This window comes from Suncus etruscus, chromosome 2 (assembly GCF_024139225.1).
Source record: "Suncus etruscus isolate mSunEtr1 chromosome 2, mSunEtr1.pri.cur, whole genome shotgun sequence".
Lineage (NCBI taxonomy): Eukaryota > Metazoa > Chordata > Mammalia > Eulipotyphla > Soricidae > Suncus > Suncus etruscus.
In genome coordinates, this window is record NC_064849.1 from 169,493,315 (window position 1) to 169,518,420 (window position 25,106).

The window sequence follows — 25,106 nt, forward strand, 5'->3', positions numbered from 1 at the left end:
CACTTCTGGCAAAACCCAGCTAACCGTGTTGGTGGTTCAGTGCTAGGGTCCGAGGATGGGGTGTTGTTTGGTTCATGTAGTTGGGGAGATTAACTGAAGCCACCAGGGAATTGCCAGAAAAGGTGCCTATGATAAGGGACCAATCACTGCAAGGCTGCTCGGACTGCCTCTCTAACTCAGCCAATCTAAAAGGCTTTTTATGCATGCAAATTAGACAATGTTTTGGACCCGAATCTACACTGTAATAAGTCTGCTCAGATTGGTCAGAGTCAGAGAGGAAGTCTATTACAGTATAACCTTTGAACCTTTGCTTGTTGTGATTGGCTCACTGTGGTACATACAGTTGCAGCACAGGAACATTCTGATATCGCGAATATAGGCCTACGCCTATGGTTTAACTGCAAAATTAGGGGATCGTCTTATATGCCCAGTCGTCTTATATGCCGGAAAATAGGTAAATAGGTGTGTAATGATCACTTGGGGAGATACTCTATGTCTTAAGAACTATATACAAACTTAACTCATTTAATGATTTATTTGATAAAATAGAATTTTAGTAAGTTTGTTTATAGATGATGAATCTAACTTACATAATTTACCCAAACATACAATGTTAATAAGTGATTGAGTGCAGGATTTTTTTTGTTTTTGTTTTTGTCCTTTTTTTGCTTTTTTGGGCCACACCTGGTGACACTCAGGGGTTACTCCTGACTATGCGTTCAGAAATCACTCCTGATTTGGGGGACCTTATGGGACACCAGGGTATCCAACCAAGATCTGTTCTAGGCTAGTGAGTTCAAGGCAAATGCCGTACTGCTTGTGCCAGCATTCTGGCAGGTTTGAACACAGGCCTGATTAGGATCCAGAGCCTTTCTCTTGACCACAATCTTCCTCTTTCTAATTACCAGCAAGAATAATAAATATCAATTCCGAGTCCAACACGTGGTCATGCACTCTCCAGGTTAATAATTAACTGATTAAATATAGATTTTTCCCAATAGGAGATTAAGAGTCTAGCTAGAATAAACCCTGTAACCCTACCCAATCACATTACAGTTTTAACCATGAAATCAAAGAGAAAAATAAGATGAAGACTAGTACTATCTTCTAAGGATAGGGTCTGTGTGACCTGCCTGACATTCTAAGATTTCTGTAATTCGGACGTCACCAGAAACAAAAAATCCCCAATAGCTTAAAAGAGTTAGAGTACAAAATAAAAGGTTATATATTTGAAAATTAATATTCTATGCTGTTTAATTGTAATGAAGTCAGTTGTGATCATCAGTTGAAAAACATAGTGCCTGTTTGTACACGACAGAATTCGTATGTCTCAGTTTGTCCCTAAGAACCCGTCTAAATAACGGTGATCCATGTCCACACGTGGCAAGACCTACTTCAAACATCTCCAGTGGAACTGCAACTGCCAGAGGAGCTGGAACAATTCCTAAGAGCCAGCTGTCATTTCTGCCACTCTCAAGCCCATTCTTCAGAAGCCCGAGTTAGTTAGTACGTGCTGTTCCGCTTCCAATGTGTGGCATCCTTTGGCTCTTCTTTTCCGGAATAAGAAGCAGAATAAGAAGAGGGTGGCAATACTAAGCAAGGAGATAAGCGATGAACATGGACGGTCGCTGAAGACAAGCTAGGTGGCCGCTACGGAAGTCAGTCCTCAAGAAGCAGCATCTTCGATCAAGTTTCCGGATCCGTCCATGCTAGCAGCCCCATCTGGAAGGAAGGTCGCCCACCCGTGTGCAGTGTGCTTCTGACGGCTGCGGTCGTGCAGGGGGCTGGGGAGGAGAGGGGAGAAGGAAGGAGGGACGTGGCGGAGGGAGCGAAGCGAGGGCGACGGGAAGGCGCAGAGGGCAAGTGCAGGCGGGCTCCCTGGCCGGGGCCGCGGGAGGAGTGCGGCTGGAGGAGGAGGGAGGAGGAGGGAGGAGGAGGAGGAGGAGGGAGGCGCCAGAGCCGGGTTTGGATTGGGAGCCAGCGACGTGGTTGCTAGGAGACCGCAGGGGCAGAGGACCAGGAGCCAGCTCTGGGCTCAGGGTTCTTCCTCCTTCCAAGCCTGTCTTCGGACGCAGTTTGAGAGTTGCCTAATATCCGAGCGAGCCCCTGACGACAGTGACTTTCCCTCCCCTTCGCCTCCTCCCGTCCTCGGGTAAGATGGAGGTGGAAAGCGAAGCCAGCGGCGCCCAGAGCAGCGCGTCAGGCGGGTCCAGAGAGTACAAGGTGGTCATGCTGGGCGCAGGGGGAGTTGGCAAGAGCGGTAAGTTGGACGCCGATGTTGGGGAAGGAGGGTCTGCGGAGGATGTCCATAGAGGCACTGATGCGAATGCATGTGGCGAAGGGGATGGCACCGTCGGGGCTGGCAAGCCGCAGCAGTGAAATACCAAGTCTCTGACAGGATGTTGGAAAGTCTGAAGCTGTTCAAGAAAGGCTGATAATTCGTGGACATGGAGAGCCAGCCAGTGCTGGTACATAGTAACTTTGAAGAGGCTCTTTTCTTTTTCTTTTCCTATCACGATGGGGTCATGCTTGCTCTTAACTCATGTCTGTAAGTAATGCCATGGTGTTTGAAAGGAAATTGTGCTTCAAGTTTCAAAATAGTAATATAAATAAAGAAGCGTTGCATAGTCAGTGAAGTGCATCTATACCAACACAGAAGCCCAGGCAGGGATATCAGTGCTGATTGTTGTGAGTTTTTTTTTTTTTCATGAGCGACTTCCTGTCTCCTTTTCCTTGTTATGATCTAGCACAGCATGTGTGGGCTTTGCATGACAAGAGGAAAGTTGATTTTTCACAGTGAACTACTTTAGGTATTCATTTGGGTTCTGTAAAAGGAGCTCAAACCACAATTTGTAGTGAACTAATTTAAAAGATAATGCTTCAAAATAATGAAGATTAGATACTGAGAAAGGTAAATACTAATGAATTTCTTGTACACATAAACAATAAAAGTTGTCAGTGATAGTTTTCTCTGTGACTTAAATAAATATAATAAATTAGAGATATGTAGCAGTATTTGAGATTTATTAAACGATGTGTATTTTGAGGCAATGGCTATGACTAGAAAATTAAGAGACAGATGCAACTTTTATATAAACAGAAAGCCCCCTTTTCTAGGGATAGTATCTTTAAGGACATCATTAGTATTATCTTTAATGATACTAGAAATAAAGATAACAAACATTAGAGTTAGCATGAACAAAACATGTGACAACAATCTAACAGTTTCAGTCTTTATTGAAATGATTAAAAGTTATGGCAATATTATTGATTTAATAAGCCAAAGAATGAAAAAAGTTGGTTATCTATGTTAGTGGATCCACAAGTGAAAGGAAAGTAAAGGAGGGAGAAAATAAAGTGCTACTTCAATAGAAAGCTAAGTGGTTAAAAATAGGGAGTGGCCTTAAATTTAATAACTTCAATTTTCATTTACCCACAACAATTTGATAGAAAAATATTCTTCTGAATATTGCAATAATAAATGCTTATCCATTTGAAAAAAAATTAGTCTTCCAAGAAAGGAAAAGTAGGGTGAAATCACTGGCAGGTGGGTGTGAGAAATTTTGAATGTTTCTTTTTTTAATAAAAATGAGATCGTTTGAGAAGAAAATCAAAGTAAATGAGCCTTGATGGAGCAAGGGAAAAAGGAAGGATAAAGAGGATACAGCGCACATAAAATAAAACAACACTGTGAGACTAAGATATAAATAGAGAAAAAAATAGAGCTAAAACAAGGTGAGAGACAACCCACCAGCAGCATCGGAGGACACTGTCATGCTGCAGCAGTTCCTTAGTGTGCCCATACATTGCCTTTGTCTCCTAGATTGATATTTTCTTGTTTCGCCAAGAGTTTAGGGGATGTGGGCATAAAAGTGCCAAACAGTGTTACCAAGGTTGTTCTCACCTTCACTGGATACATAAAAGTCAGTTCATAAGTAAATAGCACAGAAAATCTTTCCAATGTAGAAAAGATTGAACTATGTACTTTACCTCACAGATGGTAAAGAATACTAGAGGATACAAAGTCTAGCTATATGGATTTTATAAATAACATAGTTGAAGGTTACGTAAAGGGTGTATTACTCATTCTCTAATACTGACTGGGAAAATACTATTCCATATGGCAAATTATCTGGTGTCACTTTGCAAATTTTTAAGCATTAATTCTCAGAAAGACCCTCTCCTGACAAAAGTGTTTGCTTTAAAATAAAAATATTTTCCTTTAAATTACAAAGCAATCTTTGCATAATGTTAAAGATTTGAATCAATACAATTGCAATTATTTTCTTACAATTTCAGTGACCAATATAAAATAATGTTACAAAATAGTAACAGTGGGTTGTATAAAAAGTTGGTAAGAAGTCAGCAGGCATGAAGCAAGTAAAAAGATGAATCAAGCTATCATCTAATTCTGAGTCAGTTCTGAATGAGCCTTGATAATGAATGGGAAACTTGATTTGCTAGTTCCATGATTTCTAAATAAATAAACATTTGGAAATTTCCTACGCTTACTGAGAAAGTAGTTTTTTATATCTACCCATATTTTATTAAACATACTTTTATGAATACAAAAATTTGAAAAGATTTTTAATTTGACAGTAACAGGTACAACCACAGATTAAAGATACATGAATCATATTCCCATACATAAGTATCAATAGGTGTGATAGAGCAATTCCTTTGATCCAAATATATTCATTAATATACATTATTTAAAAATTTGAAACTATAAACAATCAATCAAGTTACTTTATCCATACAATACAGGGGCCTTATATTCTTTTCTACAGAGCGTAAACAAGAAGAAAGGAACACTGGAGACACTAGTATGTAAAAGGTATGCGCGAGACAGTTTTTATCATTAGAATTCAGTACTGAACACAGATTAGACATTGCCAAGTTAATAAATGAAGCCCAAGGAAATTTGTCTGATTATGGAGGTAGTGGTTTACAGTGTTCCATGAGTTTTATCTAACTTGCTATAAAGAAAGTAAGACACTTGGTAATCCAATCTGTACATTTTTTGAATGGCATACTTCGAAGAGACCTTTAACCATGAAAGAATATATCAAACCCTCTCCTTTATATGTTTAACCTTTTAAATTCTTTAAATTAATGGACTTTAATTTAATTTATTTCTTTAAATTTATAGAAATGAATAGCATGCACAATTCATTTAAAACATATGTATTCAACTAAACAATTGTAAAAATTGCTTGGAATAGATAAAAAATTTGAAACTATCTGATAATCTAAATCATCTGATAAACTAAATAAAAAATCAAGAGCATCATTCCCATCTCTGTATCCTCATGTCTTATGTTGTACCTTATTAAAAGTATTTTAGATAAAAATTAAGCTGAAAAGCTATGACCTTATGACCATGTATTTTATTTGAATTGTTTGACTTGCAGAGATAAATAAAGATGGAAACAATAAAATATATTTAAGCTCCAGGAACATTCACCCTTGGTATATTCACCCCTGTCAACACTATAATTACACTGCTGTTATTACTCACTGAAATACTATCAGCAAGAATTAGCCTAAAGGTCCAATTATGGTTCAGTGTGAAAGAAAACTAGTCTACTCACTCAAGAAATGATTTAAGTTTATTGAGTAAAATGTGTTGCCTGACAAACTTCCAAAATTAAACACAAGATGAGCTTCTGTGGAATATTGATTACTCATATGTATTGGGTTCCAAATGTTTAGACTTTATTATGGTTCCTGACAAGACAATGGGCTTTTACATTCATTTCACCACCATTTACTTCTTCTAGATCTTGTGAGCTAGACATCAGTTAATGTCTACATTTTTAGCTGCATAACTTGAGGTTTACAAAGAAAAACTGAAGTCCTAAGCATATTAAACCACAAACATGATTAAGTGCCTTAAGTATGTCTACATTTAATGTTTGAATTTCTAAATCACCTAAACACTTTATTTTATTTTATTTTTCCCTGTAAGAAAATGGTATGTCACCATTAACTGTGAACATTCTATAGTTCTACAATACAGCTTTATGTTGAGTTCAACTTTTATGATATCTCTATTTCAGCATCATTATTACAGACATGTTCATAGTTGGGTTTCAGTTAATAACTCTGGTTCAATTCCACAACCCATGTAGTCCCCTGAGCCTACCAGGAGCAACATCTGAATGCGAAGTCAGGAATAACCACTGAGCACAGCTGGTTGTGACCCAAAAACAAATAAACAATCAGAAAAGAACACTCTCCTTCACCAGTGCAAATTTCTCACCACCAATGTCCCCTATCTCCTTCCCCCCTTGCCTGTATTCTACTTTTCCACTTATTAAAATTTTTATGATAGTTGTTAGTGTAGTTATTTCTCTAACTGCACTTGCCACTTGTTGTGGTAAGCTTCATATTATGGGGCAGTCTTTTCAGCCCTCATTTCTATTGTCTCTGGGTATTATTACAATACTATCTTTTATTTTTCTTGAATTCCATAGATGAGTAAGACTATTCGGTGTCTATCTCTCTCCCTCTGTCTTATTTCACTCAGCATAATAATTTTCTTTATTTTGTATTAGATTTTTTCTTTATTTAAACATCTTGATTACAAATATGATTATGATTAGGTTTCAGTCATGTAAAGAACACCTCCCTTCACCAGTGCAACATTTCCACCACCAGTGTCCCAAATCTCCCTCCATCCCACCCCACTCTCACCTATACTCCAGACAGCTTTCCAGTTCCCTCATTCAGTCAAATGATTATGGTAGTTCTCTGTGTAGTTATTTCTATAACTGCACTCACCACTCTTTGTGGTGTACTTCATGACATGAGCTGGAAGTTCCAGCCCTTCTCTCATTGTCTCTGAGGATTGTTGCAAAAATGACTTTTATTTTTCTTAAAACCCATAGATGAGTGAGACTATTCTGCATTTCTCTCTCTCCCTCTGACTTATTTCACTCAGCATGATAGATTCCATGTACATCCATGTATAGGAAAATATCATGACTTTATCTCTCCTGATGGCTGCATAATATTCCATTGTGTATACGTACCACAGTTTCTTTAGCCATTCATCTGTTGAAGGGCATCTTGGTTGTTTCCAGAGCCTGGCTATTGTGAATAATGCTGCAATAAATATAGGTGTGAGGTAGGGGGTTTTGTGTTGTATTCTTCTGCTCTTAGGGGATATCCCTAGGAGTGGAATAGCTGGGTGGAATGGGAGCTCAATTTCCAGATTTTGGAGGAATCTCCATATCGCTTTCCATAGAGGTTGGACTAGATGGCATTCCCACCAGCAGTGGATAAGAGTTCCTTTTTCTCCACATACCCCCCCCCCCCAGCACTGATTGTTCTCATTCTTTGTGATCTCCTACCTGGGCCACTGGGACTCTGATGATTCTTATGTTATTTATTTTGAGTTTATTAAAGACTTCTATTTTCATCTGTTCGCATTCCTTGAGTACATTTTTCATTGCCTGATTGTTTGTCCAAAGGTTCTTTTCCACTTTCTTCTGCTGTGTTGAATTTTTCTGCATCTCATCTTCCAATACTCTGATTCTGTCCTCCACAGGTAGAGCAATCAGCACTCCACCTGGCAGCCCCACAGCCAGCCATTTCTTACTCACTCACTCACTCACTCGTTGGGCAGCTTCAGAATGTAGTTTGTGGGTGTCCACTTTCAAGAGCTCTGAGGAGAGCTTCAAGAATTCAGGAAAGACAGAGAAGCGCAGGACAGTGCTCCCTTCAGGTCCTCAGTTTCCTCAGAAGAAGCACAGCAGGGCAGAGTCTCCACAGGTAGAGCAATCAGCACTCTACCTGGCAACCCCCACAGCTAGCCATTTCATACTCACTCACTCGCTCGCTGGGCAGCTTCAGAATGTAGTTTTTGGGGGGGTTCGCTTCCCAGGGCTCTGAGGAGAGCTTCAAGAATTCAGGAAAGACAGAGAAACACAGGACAGAGCTCCCTTCAGGTCCTGAGTTTCCTCAGAGGACCATGATAGTTTTCATGTCCATCCATGTACAGGGAAATTTCATGACTTCATCTCTCCTGATGGCAGCATAGTATTTCATAATGTATATGTACCACAGTTTTTAGCCATTCATCTGTTGTCAATTTTAATTTCACTTTTTCAGGAGGCAGTGAAGTGAATGGCTGTTCATCCTTAGATAAATTTTTATAAAGACACATTCAATATCAGATGAAATTATATACACTAACATTCTTTATGAAGCTTGACCCTCTATGTCAATAATACAGTGCATGGGACTTATCAGGGAAGTGTAGTAGGAAAACAAGATGTTCTAATTAAATATTTCAGTATGTAGGCATCATCAATGATATATTGCATTCTTATCTATTCTGGAGCTCTTGGGGACCCCTCCGCAGTAGAAAGGGATGGCATTGCACTCAACTGAAAAACTCAAGCCAGCCAACAAATATCACATATTATAAAAACCTTGGATCATTCAAATATAAAATAAACAGGATGCCAAATATATAGGCAGACTAAAAATCTATTTGGAAAATATCTCTGTATATATACATATATACTATTTACCATCTGTTCTATATATAAATATACATATGAAATATAAATGCATTTATATCACAAAATAAATGATAGAAAACCACAGGTCAAAATTTATTCTTTTCCAGTCCATTTATTTAATAGAATGCATGTGAATATGAATGTATATATGCATGTATGTATGTGAGCATATGCCCCTACATCTGTGAAAATATAAAAAGCCCTACACTGTGAAAAATTATTCTCAAACAATACCTACATGTTTAGTGGTATAGAAAGGATGCAAATGTAAAAATCTTGTATTGCAGTGTACTGAATAGGATGATAGAGAAGCATGGTAGATATTTTAAAGTGGTGGAAACTGCCATCTCACATTGGTTGTCTTATTGCTTGGTAAAGTAGTCTAGATGCCTCCTGACTTCCAGTTGATAGATTTTGCTGTTAGACTCACACCTACCAGTGTCACACTTTTTTCTCCTAATTAGGAAGTAGGCTATGCAAGTGTTCTTAAGTGTGTGTTTTTAGAGTCAGGTAAGATTCTGATTTCAATCTTCTGCAGTGCTTATAAACCTGAAGGAAAATGTGTAATTAGTGGTTTAGCAGTTATTTACAAAGTTCATCAGTGTTCTTAACTAAAATCAATCAGAAGTCTGTTTCAACGAATATAATATTCTGCCAGGCTGGCAGGCACTAACTACTGTGCCACAGAAGCCCTTTCCCCTTGTTCCAATTTGTACCATCACCTCATCAGCCTTGGTCAGCAGGATGATACCTTAGCATAGAAATTAATAAAAACAAATACTGAACTTTTACCTTGTATGTAGCTAACTTGGATTCAATTTCCAGTATGGTATTTCCTATATGGTATCCGAATCTCAGCTAGATTTTATGATATGAAAAGCCAGGCATTAAGATAAAAAAAGAACTGGCACACATATAAAAGTGGCAGGACTATAACTTAGCAGTATCCTAGACTGGGTTGGCATGGATTATAATTAGTGACACTGTATTTGAAGATGAATAAAACTAGAATGTTTAACAAAACAGATAAGACAAGAGTTTGTAATCCCAAATCTGGCAGGTGGGCAAGAATAATAGGGATGCAAATGTAGTATTAGACTTGTCCATGAGCCCTGAGTTCTGTAGCAAAAACTATACAATCATGAACAGAACACATTTCTTGCAAGCCAGGATCAAGACACCTGGCAGCTGAATAATACATATGAGCTCTGAAAATAACTCATATTTTACTTCAAAAATGCTCACTGGACAGAGGAATTGTGAGCTGTTCTTGAACCTGAAGAAAAGTAGAAAAATTGTTCTAAAACATTTTGGAAAACTTTAGTCAGCATGAAGAACTTTGTGTACTTTTTTGATTTTGAGTTCAACATGCTTATTAGCCTCTCATTTATTGCTAACTCTGAAGTAGAAATTGAGCTGAGATTCTGAGTGTAATTCTAACTCCAAATTCTAAAACTATCATAAGTTCTCACATATGTTTCTTGGGTGTATGAAAACCAGCTAGGACACTGGTTTGGTATTTTCAAATTATTATGAAATGAAAAAAGAAAGAAAAGAAAGAAGAGAAAAAGAAGAGCTAAAAAGCAGAGCAGACAATCACACATACAGATCACCATCTTGATCTTATCCTTTTCTCCTGACTTCAGGAAGCTCCTAAAATTAAGAAGAGAATATTCATTTCATTGGTTTACATGGTTGCTGTTATTTTATGAATGGAAATCAAAACAGAACAAATCGTTCTTCTCTGCAGCTAGAGAATGCAGCACTCATTGTATGCATTTTTATTTGCTTTGGTACAATGAAAAGTATTTAAACGATCTAGCATCAGATTTCATCATTTCTTAGACATAACCCATAAATCCTTTCTTATTTGTCTGAACTTAAAAATGTATTTCTCGCCACGTGATGCCCCGCGGTGGGATGCAGGGCGGTTTTAGTGGGCAGAAACGGGGCAGCCGTCCCAATGATGCCCGCTTCATGCGCCGCTACTGAGGCCTGCGCGAGTATGTTAGTTCTCTTAAGCCGTGTAAAATAAGTTTTTCTTTATCTGCTGCCATATTGTATGTAGCTCAATACAATGTGAACTTTGTTCTTTATTTTGTTTGGTTCCCCCACCATTGTTTTTTTTTTTATTAAATGTGTTTCTGTTCAAAAAAAATGTATTTCTCACTTACTTTATTACATAAGAGTAAATGGAAATCATTTTCACATAAAAACTCTGCTGTGACAAACATAACAAGGATCTGCACCTCTGAGTTTATTTGCATTTTCTTTGGATGTAATTCTGAGGCAGCCCTGTGAACTTGAAACAGCATGGAATTTGAAGATGGGTAGCTATACAGTGAGCTTCAGTAATGACATGTAAAAGACAAGTAACTTTGCTAATTTTCCCTCTTCCAGATCTCCTAATGTTGGAGAACCTGTGTTTTGTCTTTGTACCTTATGCAAATTGAATTATTATGATAATTTCATGCTGACACATGACTAAGTTTATGTTTGTATTCACCAATTAAATTAATAAGTTAATCTTAAAATGTCAAAAATTAAGGAGCTTAAAGATATTGACACAAACTAGAATGTATTAAGTTAATACAACATCCAGGGAGAATTTGGCACCGTGTAGTGCAAATATTGGTCATATGATTTATCATTACTACTTCAAGCAATATATCCCAAAAAGAAATTTACATATTTCTGAACCAAGAGTTTAGTAAGAGCATTCATTACATTATTTTTATTATATCCAAATATAAAGTTTGAATAACCATCAATAGAAGAGTGAAGAGTGAATGATTTGGTGACTCTCAAAACAAACAATAAAAATGCTTGGTAGATATTAGGAGATGAGAACAGATAAGATTATAAAAATATGTTGAACAAAAGAAATGAATAAAGCATTTAGGTACTGAGAAAACTTTTTGATTCATTAATCTCTGACACTGAAGTCAAACACCTAGCTAGTTGCTGTTATTGTTTTTAATCTGGTGCAATAAATGAGAGTGTAGAGAGAAAAAATATAGCCCAGTTGAATTTAAGAACTTTATAAATAAGAGGTATACATAGGTCTGACAGTAAGATTAAATTTAAACAAAGCAAATAACGTTTATACTAGGTGCTTGAAAAAAATGTCAAATTCTTCAAAAAGTTAATATTTGACATAAGATAAAAATAAATGTTTTGTTTACACATTCTAATGGAAGATAATAGTTAATGCTTATTTGTGGACTACAGCACTCTTAGACTATTCCCTATTAAGATTTTGAACCAAGCCATTAACTCATTTAATATGCCATTTAGATTTATGAAGTTATTTTGTTCCAAACATTGTTGTGGAACAAGAAATAGCATCAAATTTATTCACATTTTTATAAAGCTCTAGAATTATGAGAAGAGTAGAAACAAATGGGAAATTAACAAGTGAAATTTTAAAGCTCATAATATTGGAAATTATTTTCCTGCCTAATTATTGCCTTAGTGAGATTTCTATAATACCAAAATAAAAAATCAGAAATATCCAATATTCCTTTTCTAATTTGAACCTTTTTATTTCTTTGCCACACCCAGTGATCCTCTGTGGTTATTCCTGGCTCTGTGCTCAGAAATTGCTCCTGATTCGGGGGACCATGTGATGTGGGGATCAAAACGATGTTTCTCCTGGGTCAGCTCCATGCAAGGCAAACACCCTACCATTGTGTTACCTCTCCAGCCCCTCTTTGAACCTTTTATATGTCCTATACCAACAGCAAGGAGATTACCCCATGTGTATAGCCAGATGTAAACCTCTTGCTTTTCTGTTTCATCCCGAATAATTCCATTGTTGCTCATTCATCCAAGATGGGGCTAATGTTCATAGAATATTCTTAGAAATGTTATTTTTGAAATCTTGATATGAGCATTAGTATTTTAGTTTGGTTGTTGTCTTATTTGGGGCATATTAGGATAGGATTTTAACATCTCTAAATCTGTGTTCTTCTTTGTCAATCTAGGCTTATAGTACAATGATTTAGCAATGCATTCATGCATAGAGTCCTAACGATGATGTAATAAGGACAAAGTACTTAGAACAATGCCTGACACTTCTTTAGCAATCTTAACCTCTCCTATTGTTATTAATGGTGTGTCATCAATAAGTATTTCTAAAACTGCAAGTCAATCCTATTCAAATAAAGAAAGGCTATTTTTTATGCTTTTTAATAATTCATCCAATACTGAATGACTGTCTTGCTTCTCAGTCTCAATAAAAGCAATTCATATTTACTGCTCTATCTATAAAAACTGTTACTTTTCACTTAGACTAAAAATAAGAAAAACATATGTGAAATTCCGAGCAAATGGGCATACATCATGGGATGTAAATCGTACTTTACTAACCAGCTTCATTGGAAGAATTTTTTTTAAATAATGGTTTATATTTTTTTAATTTATTTAAACACCTTAATTACATACATGATTGTGTTTGGGTTTCAGTCATGTAAAGAACACCACCCATCACCAGTGCAACATTCCCATCATTGGAAGAATTTTATGATGTTCAACCCTCCAAACCTTTCTAGGAAGTAATAGATGGCTGTGCTTTTGAAAAGCTCTCTGCTTAACTTAAATTCTTTACTAATATTTTATTTGTGTACATATCCTCAGTACATTCAGGCAGCAACTCCCTGAAATATGGTGCTCAGTTCTTGTGAAACTTTGAGCTAACCGACTATAACTACCATGTTAGGTGGTTGGAATATAAGGCATTAAATCAAGCTCAGGACCTCATACGTGCAAGATCTGTATTAAAATACTTTATATATTCATTTGATTTTTTTGGTCAGATCCGGCAGCACTCAGGGGTTACTCCTGGCTCTAAGCTCAGAAATTACTCCTTACAGTCACAGAGGACCATATGAATTCCGGGATTTGAACCATCCGCTCTCTTGGATTGTTGTGTGCAAGGCAAATGCCCTACCACTGTGCTATCTCTCTGGCCCCTATAATATTTTTTGAACTAATTTCTTGGCTTTCTTTTTGCTTGAATTTAGAGTCACTACATTAGAATAACTCTGCATGTTGAGATAGGACTATAAGAATAATTAAATTCTAACAAAACCAAAAGTTTTTGCCTAGTTTACTATTTTTATTTTGGTGCAGAAACACTTTATATGAATAAGATTTTAGGATCAAAAAATTCAAAGTAGAATCAGAGAATTCAAGATAGTCTCAGTAGTTGGTTCAATATGAGCTTCTCACGGAAGGTTACCCTTTTATATATTATTAGATTGCTCTCCATCACTCTTGACACGTGCAATTATTTTTAATTTTCAAATTTTACAGTTAGAATTTAAACTACACCAGCTAATTACTATTTAAAAAATAAGGTATTTTACTTCCACATTTGTTGATTATCTGTTAAGAGTTTTTATTATTCACTTGTGTTTAATTTGCTGATACTAAAAATAAATCCTTCAGAGAAATGAAGAATGGTTTTCCAAAAGATAGGACTTCACTTTTGATTTAACCAATACTGAATTCAATGGTATTTTCTAGCAACCTACAATTGGACATCATTGTAATAAAGATCTCTATAAAAGATACTGTTCAGGTCTTTAAGAACTTTCTGAGATAAAAGATATAGTACAGCAGGTAAAGTTTTTGCCATTCATATGGCCTATTTCAATCCCCAACACCACTATGGTTCTCAGTTGGCAAGGAGGGATCCCAGAACACAAAGCCAGAAGTAGGCTCTGAGAATAGCCAATTGTGCCTCTCCATCAAAAACAAAAACAAAAAACAAAAACTACCTCTCTAATTTCTTGTAAATAATTGCTGGAGTTTTTGTTTAGCCCTATATATACACACATGTATACACACACACATATATATAAAATCTTATTGACAAATTAATATATTTATTATTGTTTGAAATTTTTTGTATCAAAACACAATTATTATCTATTCTTTCTTCTCAAGGGCCAGGTAGTTTGGAGACCATGTGTTACCAGAAAATGAAATCAGAATGGCCATATGCAAGAAAACCCTAGAATCCTGTCAATTCTCAACTACCATGCAAATTAATATTTATACTGACTCATTTTTTATTTCCTTCCATCATTTTTTTCCAATATAAAATGCTCCCTATGTTCAGGATATTTTGTTTGATGCTTAATAAGACTAATCAATTATATCTTACAAGGTTTTAATTATTTTAAATGTGAACATCATAAAATATAAATGTTCTTGTGCCCCAAGATGCCAAACATATTTTACTTTTATTGTTTGTTTTGTTTTTGGGCCACACTCGATGATGCTCAGGAGTTACTCCTGGCTATGCCCTTAGAAATTACTCCTGGCTTTGGGGAACCATATGAGACCCCAGATCTCGAACCCAGGTCCATCCTGGGTCATCCACATGCAAGGCAAATGCCCTACCACTGCTCTATAACTCTGGGCCCCAAAATATTTTACTTTAACGGAGTTAAAAGTCAAAATGTCTCTTTTAATTTTCTCACATTTAATGTTGGAGTAAGGGATGGAGGTAGATTAGAAAATATTAAAATCCATATACATTTTTCTATAAATTAGTTAAAATGTTCAATCAGATAATCATGGCAACTGAATTAACTACTCAAAAACTAAAGCTGTGTATTCACTTTACAATATCATCCAGGACATGAAGTATTACTGTAATATATGCACAGGTAGATATTTATTTTATAATTTTCTTCATGCCATTTTAATTTGGATAAAATGATTGCTTTGAATTAAAAATAAAGTTTAAATTTGGCTACTTAAATAAATTTGCTGAAAAGAAGTATGTTTAAATTTGTGAGATTTTTTTCAAGTTGAATTTATGGCCATAGTTTTATTTTTAATTAATGAAATAGCAGTTTGGTATTTGACATATTTTTTATCAAGTTATTAATTCTATCAGCCCATTTATCATCCAAATATTTATATGCTAATTAATTGTTCAAGTTTCAACATACTATAAAATATGTTGTCAACACAACTTCTACAAAATTACTTGCATATGAAATGAAAATATTTTCTATATCGAACAGTATTTTTCTAAATGTACTTTTCAAATATTAATAATATGTATGTCAATTCAATCACTAAAATTCATAATACTATCAAAAATACTAAAAGAAAACCTTGTGTAGTATATAATTATTGCATACAGCAAAAGATAACTGAAAAATGAAAGATGGGGGAAATTAGAGACTTGTGTAGATTTAGACATTTCATAGTCTCTTCCTATTTGATAGCTGTTTTGTAAACATTGATACTTCACAGTACCTGCCTGTGATACTCAATTATATAAAAATAATTATTCAATTTCCCTATTTTCTTGTTCCATCTATTACCAGTCATTGCAGATCTCAGAATTTTTTGAAGCAATCTACATACTACATTTTCATGCATTTTTATGGATTTTATTTGTTAAAATATTGCTTTAAATTCATTTTTCTTAATATTGATTCTTATGCATCTCCTGCCCCTAGTTTCATTCCTGTCTTCTGTCATCAACTTCGCTGTACATCTGCGTTAATTATTATAGAACCAAACGATGTAGTCAATCTTGTATACAACATACTAATAAAATGAATGAAAGGATGGAAAGAGTGTGGAGAAGCTATATTTAGTGTGTCCAAGATTCAGTGACACTATTTATGAGAATGACTACTAGATCCACAATTTTAATGGCCTTCACTGGTTCCTGCTGATATTATTATGCCCCATAGCTCCCTTAAGTAAAGTGTTATTGACATTTACCACAGAATCCAGAAGAATTCAGAAACCTCCTCTCTCTTCTCTTCTCTCTCTCTCTCTCTCTCTCTCTCTCTCTCTCTCTCTCTCTCTCTCTCTCTCTCATTCTGTGTCTTCCTTTTAATTTAACTAAAAAATAACTAATTGTTTTGGAAATTTTAGTTCTAAAAAAAATTGATTTCATCACCTAAAATATATTCATTGCTTATTTTCTTGCCAAATAAATAAAGCTGCTGTTGAAAGCAGATATATAATCATTCTTGTCAAAATGAAGACGAAGACAGAATCTATGATATGTTGATGGTATAAAGTATGTTTAAAAATTATATTTCTCAGATAGGTTGCCAAATTAAGTGTGATTTATTCTTGAAGAAAACGCATTTTTATCTTATCAATGAAAAGTAGTTGTTAGACACTGGCGTAGCAGCCTTTGATGAACTAAGGGCTGAGCACTGATTCATGATTGAGGATGACACAATTTAATAAGAATATCTCAGTAACCTTTACTCCCGTGGGCATAGATTTCCTAATTAAAAAGTGGAATCATAGAATCAGTGTAACTTGAGATGTTTTCTAACTCTTAAAAGAGTTCCTTCATTTAGTAATTTGATTCTTCAAGAAATTTTTTTCTGTTTAACTCAAGCTAGTAAATAATCGAGAGATCACGCCACAATTTTGTTCCCTTTATGTACTATAAACTTTGTATAGAAATTAAACTGCTTACATTTAAAAATGTAGTATACATTACTCAAAATTTATATAACTGGGCTGGAGAGAGAGCACAAAAGTTAAGGTGCTTGCCTTATCCATGGCAGACCTGTGATTGAATCCTGGTTTCCTGTTGGGGCCGGGCGGTGGCGCTGAAGGTAAGGTGCCTGCCTTGCCTGCGCTAGCCTTGGACGGACTGCAGTTCGATCCCCTGGTGTCCCATATGGTCCCCCAAGCCAGGAGCAACTTCTTAGCACATAGCCAGGAGTAACCCCTGAGCGTTACCGGGTGTGGCCCAAAACCCCCCCCCCAAAAAAAAAAAAAAAAAAGAATTAAATAATTAAAGACGGGGCTGTATGGCGGTGGATGGCGATGGATTTCTCTCTGCCATCCCAGGCCACGTGGCTCCGCAACCCCATCCAGCCAGCGGGTCCCAGGCCCAGGTGATCGGCGTAATCAAGACTCACTCACAGGCAGGCATTAGGAAGCATCATCTTTATTCATGCCCTGACCACCACAGGTGTGTGGCCTATCTCATAACCTTTCAAGCATTCGGCCATTCTTAGCCCTGCATCTTATAATTCAGCCATCTTCCTTTGGCCTCCATCCTGGTCAAAGACCAAAAGAGGCAAAGAACCTAAAGCCCGCAAGTGCAGCAGGGCAGACACCCTAATCCCCTGGCTCCAGGTTTATCTACCTATTCCAAGACCCCTCCCAGGAATGGGCAGGGTTTTGCAGGTAAGGTTACACCTAATATCTGGTTCCCAAGACCCCTCCCAGAAATGAGTGGGTCTCAGGTAGCTACACCTAGATCCAGGGTCTCAGATAGGTACACTACAGTTTCCTAAGTTGACCAGGAGTAATTTCTGTGTGCAAAGCCAAGAGTGCAAATCCCTGAACACCACCATGTGTGACCACACTCAAAATTTATATCAGCTAATGTTTAATAATAGAAATCACATTGTTTTATTGTCCCTTTTACTAAGAAAATGACTTTAAAAATTTCTCATCATTACATTGTCGTCAAATACAAGAGCTACATGAGAGATCTAACACTGGACAGAAGTTCCAGCCATTATTTCCTGTTTTTTTTTATTACCCCTTATTGCTTAAATTATTCAACACTATCTTGCCTCACTGTGATATGTCAGCTATTTGCATTAGAATAAGAAATGAGCTAAGTGTTGTAAGCTTGTTGAATCCTCTATTTGGAAGGACTAGCCTCCCAGTTTTGCAATCACATTGGTCTTTAATCAGGAGGATTTAAGTTGTTTAAAATATGCCCAGAAAAGTCATGGTTAATCTTGAAATTATATTTAATTACAACAACCTTAAATTTGCCTTACTTTATTGATTATGCCATTTTTACATAATAACAAACTTGGTTTCAATCAAATAGTTTTCAGAGCATGCAATTACTTCTGTATTAAGCACCTCAAACTACCTCATTGGGCAACATTATTCTTCAGAAGAAAAAAATCCATAAATTATGATTATTCCAGATAAACTGGAACTTGAACTATCTATATCTAATAATATCAATATCAGTGAATTAAGAATTAAGAATTATTATAAATAGACTTATTAAAAGACATGTTATTTCAGGTAACTTTCTACACATATTTTAAGAATAACTTTCTGGGGCATAAGCAGTAGGGTGTTTGCCTTGCACGCAATAACTTAGGATGGACTACAGTTCGATCCCCTGGCATCCCATATGGTTCCCCAAGCTAGGAGCAATTTCTGTGCTCATAGCCAGGGTAACCCCTGAGTGTCACCGGGTGTGGCCCCAAAACCAATATATATATATATATATATATATATATATATATATATATAATATATGTGTGTATATATAGATATACATATAAATCTTTTTAGTTTCAAACACATTTTAAGATATTGAATATATGTTATCTCAAAAGTAACATTTGTATTGTTACTGCATGTAATGACATAGATAAAATAGTTTTTTATTTGTTCCAGTTATATCTATTATTAAAAGATTTCATGAGTAATGCAACTAAAGTTCTTATAATCTTTTATTATAATCTATTAGATTATAAGCATTTGAGGTTCTTCCATGTTTTGAATGATCTCCTTTACATATGTGTTAGCAAGATATAGATTTGATACTTGGAAAAATGACACATTGAATGTTTGCTTTTTAAATATTGATAAAAATAAAAATAAATTAAATAGATAATACTTCTATATCACAGGCAAGGATAGGAACAGTAGTATTTCAAATCCTAAATGACAGATAATCAAAAGGTTATTTTTGACTTTGGAACATAAAATGTAATGTATTTTTAGTGTATATTCCTCCATGTATGGGGAGATTTCATTTTGTTTTAATGTCTGGAGAAAGATATAGTAAAGTTAAAATTTTTGATGCACATATATCTCTCAGAATATTAGATTCACTACCACAAGAGAGGGTTCACATAAAGGTAATCACATAAATATAACTGATTATTTATTGTCACTTTTATCAGCTACAATAAGCTTCCAAATAAGTTAATGGCGCAGTATATAATTAAACATTTTATTCCAATAATATCTTTAATACTTTTACTTCATAATTCATCCAAAGAAAAATCTATAAATTATGTGCAGATACTAATAATGAAAGTTTATCTAAGGATATTAAGGACACTGAATGTTCTTGGTTAAAACAAATATAAATCATGATGTCGTCTCAGAATTTTCATTTACTGCTTAGTTTTCTCAGCTAATTTGTAAATTTATACAAGAATAACAAGAATAATTTCATTGTCTTATATTACAGAGAAGACTAAAGTCTACAATAGAGTAAATATTTAATTTGAATATGTTAATAATAAATGCAATACATTATCTTTTAAGTTATATGTTAAGTTTGGGAGGAAGAATTAAAAGCTTGATTTAAGAATAAACTACCTAGAGAAACATGAATTAACTTTTTAAAATATTTTTATTAATAATTTTTATTTTGACCGAAGTGGATTACAAATCTTTCATAGTAGTATTTTAGGTACATAGTGACATTAAAACAGGGGCATTCCCACCACCAGTGTTGTCTCCCTCCACCCCTGTCCCCAGCATGCATCCCATATTGCAGCTCCTTTGGCCTCGGGGCTGCTAATATAAGTGGTCCCCTCTGTGTCTAGCTTGTTGTAAATTGGATATCTATTCTGTTGTCGTTGGCTTTGGATTTAGTGGTTAGTCTGATCATTTTTTATTTCTACTCAATGTTCATATGACTGTTTGGTCTTGGTGCCCTCCATTATTCCCCCTCAATTTGTGAGGCAGAACAAGATGGTTCAAGTTATGTGGTTCTGTTTGAAGATAAGAAAAAAAGGGGGGGGGGATTCAAACAAGCAAAAAATGGGAGGAGACCTTCTAGAGACTATAAAAATCAGTTTAAGAAAAGAAAGGGGAAAAGGAAGGAAACATAAAAGTAATGCAAAAAAGAAAAAAATTCCCCCAAAAAAACAAAAAGCAAAAACAAATAAAAAACCTGAAAAGTACGACAGCAATAAAGGCAATAACCAAACACAAACCACTGTCCTAAAATAAAAATGAATCAAAGCACAGAAAAAAATAAAAAGAAAAAAAATGGCAAAGAAAAGAAAAAACAAGTAACAACAATTATATAAAAAAATTAATTTGTGCTTTTTTTTTTTTTTTGCAGAGGCACAGTAAAAAATGGGGAGGTTAGAAAAATGAATTCCCCTGGCCTAAGAGATACAGGGTTTTTCCGCCCTTGAAGTATACTGTCGTGGGAATAACTATAGGCTCCTAACATGATCTTTTACTCTCCCACAGTCCTTTTGTGATGTCTGGAAGTTTTCTGCTTCATCGTGGATGATAAAATCAGGCACATGAATTAACTTTTAACTGAGAGAATTCATACAGGACATTTACTCTAGATTTCCATGACATTTCCACTAACAAAACTATTACCATATTTTCTTTATAATTAACATTTTCACATACTTCCTTATATTGTCTCCACAGAGACAAATTGTACATGGAAATTATAAAATAGGTTTATTTTACAATAAAATGTTCATTTGATTTTGGTGCATTTTATTAAATCAAGGTGCTGCTTGATAATGGTTAAAAAAAGTGAAGTAGGAACTGTGAAAATAATGATTTATATTGTAATATATCATGAACTTTGTTCATGTTTCTTTGTTCTTTAAAATGTACTTCAATTTCAACTAAGTATTTAAGGAGACATTTATTAAAATTTACTAATATGGCTATTACTATATACTATATAGTATAAAATTAGAGTAAACTCATTCATAGAACTTTTCATGTTTCTATCACTTTTATCTTCTTGCACTGAATTAATTTAGTTTGTTCTCTGTGAGAAACAAAAGTAATAAAGGTATACATAAATATCTACCTGCTATGTGCATGCATGTTGCATCAATTTTTTGAATAAACTATTCTAGGCACAATGCTTTATAATAAAATAAATTGTGTTATTGATATTTACCACTAATTATTTTCTAATTAGGTATAATTATTTTATACTTCACAATTTCTTTCTTTCTTCTTTCTTTCTTTCCTTCTTTCCTTCTTTCCTTCCTTCCTTCCTTCTTTTCTTCTTCCTTCCTTCCTTCTTCTTTCTTTCTTTCTTTCTTTCTTTCTTTCTTTCTTTCTTTCTTTCTTTCTTTCTTTCTTTCTTTCTTTCTTTCTTTCTTTCCTTTCTTCCTTCCTTCCTTCCTTCCTTCCTTCCTTCCTTCCTTCCTTCCTTCCTTCCTTCCTTCCTTCCTTCCTTCCTTCCTTCTTTCTTCCTTTCTTTCTTTCTTCTTTCTTTCTTTCTTTCTTTCTTTCTTTCTTTCTTTCTTTCTTTCTTTCTTTCTTTCTTTCTTTCTTTCTTTCTTTCTTTCTTTCTTTCTTTCTTTCTTTCTTTCTTTCTTTCTTTCTTTCTTTCTTTCTTTCTTTCTTTCTTTCTTTCTTTCTTTCTTTCTTTCTTTCCCACACCTGGTGAGTCTCAGGGGTTATTCCTGGATATGAGCTCTTTTTCTTTTTGCACTCCGGCATGATTTGATTTCAGAACTGAGACTATTGTGTGGTGCTTGTCTTTATTGCTGTAGTGCTCACTGGATATTTAATTTGATATTTCTTTCTGTATTGTTGTGGTGTTTTTCACATCTCTCAAACTGAGGTTGAAAGCCTCTAGGACTCCGCCCATTTTCAGCATATTTGACTTATTTTTCTTATTTTTTATTTTTAATTTTTTTCTTATTTTGTACCCCGATCTATTGCTTTTCTTTACTTCAAACAAAACCACATAACTCGATTTATCTAGCTCCACCTCTTAAATAGAGGAGGAAACAAGGGAGGGTACCAGGACCAAACAGATAGATGATCACTGATAGTAAGCTAGACAAAGAGGGAACCACCTACTCTAGCAGCCTGGGGCACCATGGTGGGGGATATGGATTGCAGGAAGGGAACAGGGATGGGAGGAGGACACATTTGGTGATGGGTATTTCCTGATTCAATGTTAATATGTACCTAAAATACTACTGTGAAAGATATATAAGCCATTATGATCAAAATAAAAAATTAAATTAAAAAAAGTGTTTTTTATAAATATCAAATAAAAGAAATACCTAGCAGATTTTGAAAAAACAGAATAAATGATTTACTGCCAGTGCTATCTTTCAAATATAATGAGATGCAGATGAGGGAAGGGCAGCAGAAAAATAGCCAAAGTAGAAAAGTCAAAATTAGATGCTAGAAATGCTCGTTATTTTGTTACTTAGCTTAGGGTAACTGGGGTTACGAGGCCAAAGATATCTAACACTCAAATGTCCAACTGAATGGTGAATCTCAGAAGCAGTGATTGAGTTACAGGTAAGAAGTGAGGGACTGAAACATTCTGAGTTCATATTCTGTATCTATCATTTATCAGGTATAAAGTCTTGAAAAAATTATTAAGCATTCTATGACCCCATTATTCTCAACATAGAATAAAAATAGTACTTTGCTTTTAGAGGTGAAGAGAGAAATTCAGCACTCCATATGCATTTCTCTCAGTGGAAGATCTTTGGTACAAGTTAGCAATTGAGTAGATGTAAAAGTCAGTGACTCAGAGAGATCCTACTCCCTGATAATAGAAACATCCCATTGTGTGCAATGAATCCTGAGTGAAATTTAAAGTGTACTATCTCTATTCCCTTTTATTAAGCATTTCAAAGATGGAAATTAAGCTACATGTTGCCAAATTATAGTGTAGAATAAAATTTTTAGCACCTACAATGACAGTGAGTGAGATCGTCAGTCTTTGTGACAGGAACGAGGCAGAAGGCAGAAGGTGATTTTTGTCAGTTGAAATAGCACATTCGAGCCCGGATAGTCTTTCTCATATTTGAATTCTTGAAGGGCTCTGAAATTTGGAAAAGAGAGAGCTAAGTTTCTGTGTAGATATGAGTCCATTAATGATAAAATCACTGACATATTGTGAACTGATGAAATTTGAATTGCTAAACTCCAAGATTAATTTTAAACATAGTCCATGACCTTTTTTTGGTTTGGATAAGTTAGAACTGAGCATACAGAACAGGGAGGTCTCCAAACTTCACAAAGGGAGTAACAAACCATTCTGGGGACCTTAGCTGTCATATAAATCATGTCACTCTGTCTTGCAGTGACTCCATGGCACTTACCTGGAGGATTGAAATAACAAAAATGTATAAAAACGACCCTTGAGGAGCATATGAGACTACAGGGAATTTTCCATGGCAGAGCAGAATGTTATATATCTTAATATCTGTCACTTGACCACCAACATATTCAGAGTAGATTAAAACATGTCCATTATATTGCACTTGATAAATCTTTCTGATATTTCAGTTTTTAGTCCAATGTTTTAGTTTCACTCTTAGAAGTCAATAGTTATCAACCAAACCAAAAAAAAAATCATTAAAAACATGGGTCTTCTCATCTGTAATATTCCCTAGTAGACGGTCACATATAAATTTTACAAACCCCTGTGACTTTGTTTTGATCTTTACTGAAAAAAATAAATTAAGTGAAATTTGAAGCTCTCTATAAATAAGTTGGATATCCCTTGGAACGGTGAGGTATAAAGCAACTGTAAGACACTATGTTTTTTTTTTTAATAAAACAAATTAACTTTGATGTTTGCCAAGAAAAAATGCTCAGTATCCAAAAGAGAATAAAGTATTTTATTTGTCCCAGCTCTGTCATTGGAGTTAAATTTAATTAAGGTAAGAATCCCATAGTTTATCCAGGGCACATCTTTTAGACTGCCCATATACCTCCTTTTATTTCAGTTGTGAAATTGTTGTTTTGTCTGGACTCTGTGAATGCAGCAAGAATGATTCAGCTCAGATAAAAGGGCCCAGTCAGTGTCTCTGTTCTATTCTCTGCTTCTATAAAAAAGCAGTAGGTAGTGTATTGAACTAGTGATATTTAAATATGTGCACAATAGATCTGTGGTAAGCTTAATGGAAATTTCAGAAAATTTGGAGCAGCCAGGCATGTACATCAAAACAGACTCTACAGCTTTTGTAATTTAGAGGTGATCAGAAAAGACTGTCTATAAAAGGTGTTCATTTAGAAATTCCTGACATCAAATTTTGTGAAGGAAATTAACAATCTTTCTCTAAGTAGATTAGTGAAGTTCCAGAGGTGAAAGGTATCTTTCAGGGGAAGACAGCTAAAAAGAGGAACTGTTTGTCATATAAAATCTTTATGTTTGTGGGAACTGAAAAGTAATTAAAAATAAAAGAAGGTGAGAGAAAACAAAAAAAGATCTGAAATAACACAAAGGTTAAAATTAACAAGTTAAAAATTAAGAACACAGATATTCACAAGGATAACTGTGAAGTACAATTATCTAGAGTTAAATATGAGATTGGACTGCTTTTGACAAAATTCTTTTCATTTGTATCTTTTCATTTTCACAAAGTAAGCTTTGGGGGTTACTTACTTAAAAACGCAGATGTCTCAGTATATTTGAAAGCTTAATGAAGACATAAAACTATATTCACTAAAGTGTCAACGTCTTATCATTCTTCAATTTGGCCAAAAAAATAATACTAATTAAAATTACTTTTCTGGAGCTGGATAGACAGCACA

At 35.0% G+C, this 25,106-nt stretch overlaps 1 protein-coding gene across 1 annotated transcript in view; it reads left to right on the forward strand.

Annotated features, from left to right (window-relative positions):
- The first annotated feature begins 2,153 nt into the window (after positions 1 to 2,153).
- RIT2 (Ras like without CAAX 2) overlaps positions 2,154 to 25,106 on the forward strand; it is a 465,270-nt gene continuing 442,317 nt past the window's right edge. The window contains exon 1 of the mRNA XM_049769158.1: positions 2,154 to 2,260. Coding sequence (XP_049625115.1) covers positions 2,158 to 2,260 — 103 coding nt within the window. The 5' untranslated portion in view covers positions 2,154 to 2,157. The remainder of the gene's footprint in view (positions 2,261 to 25,106) is intronic.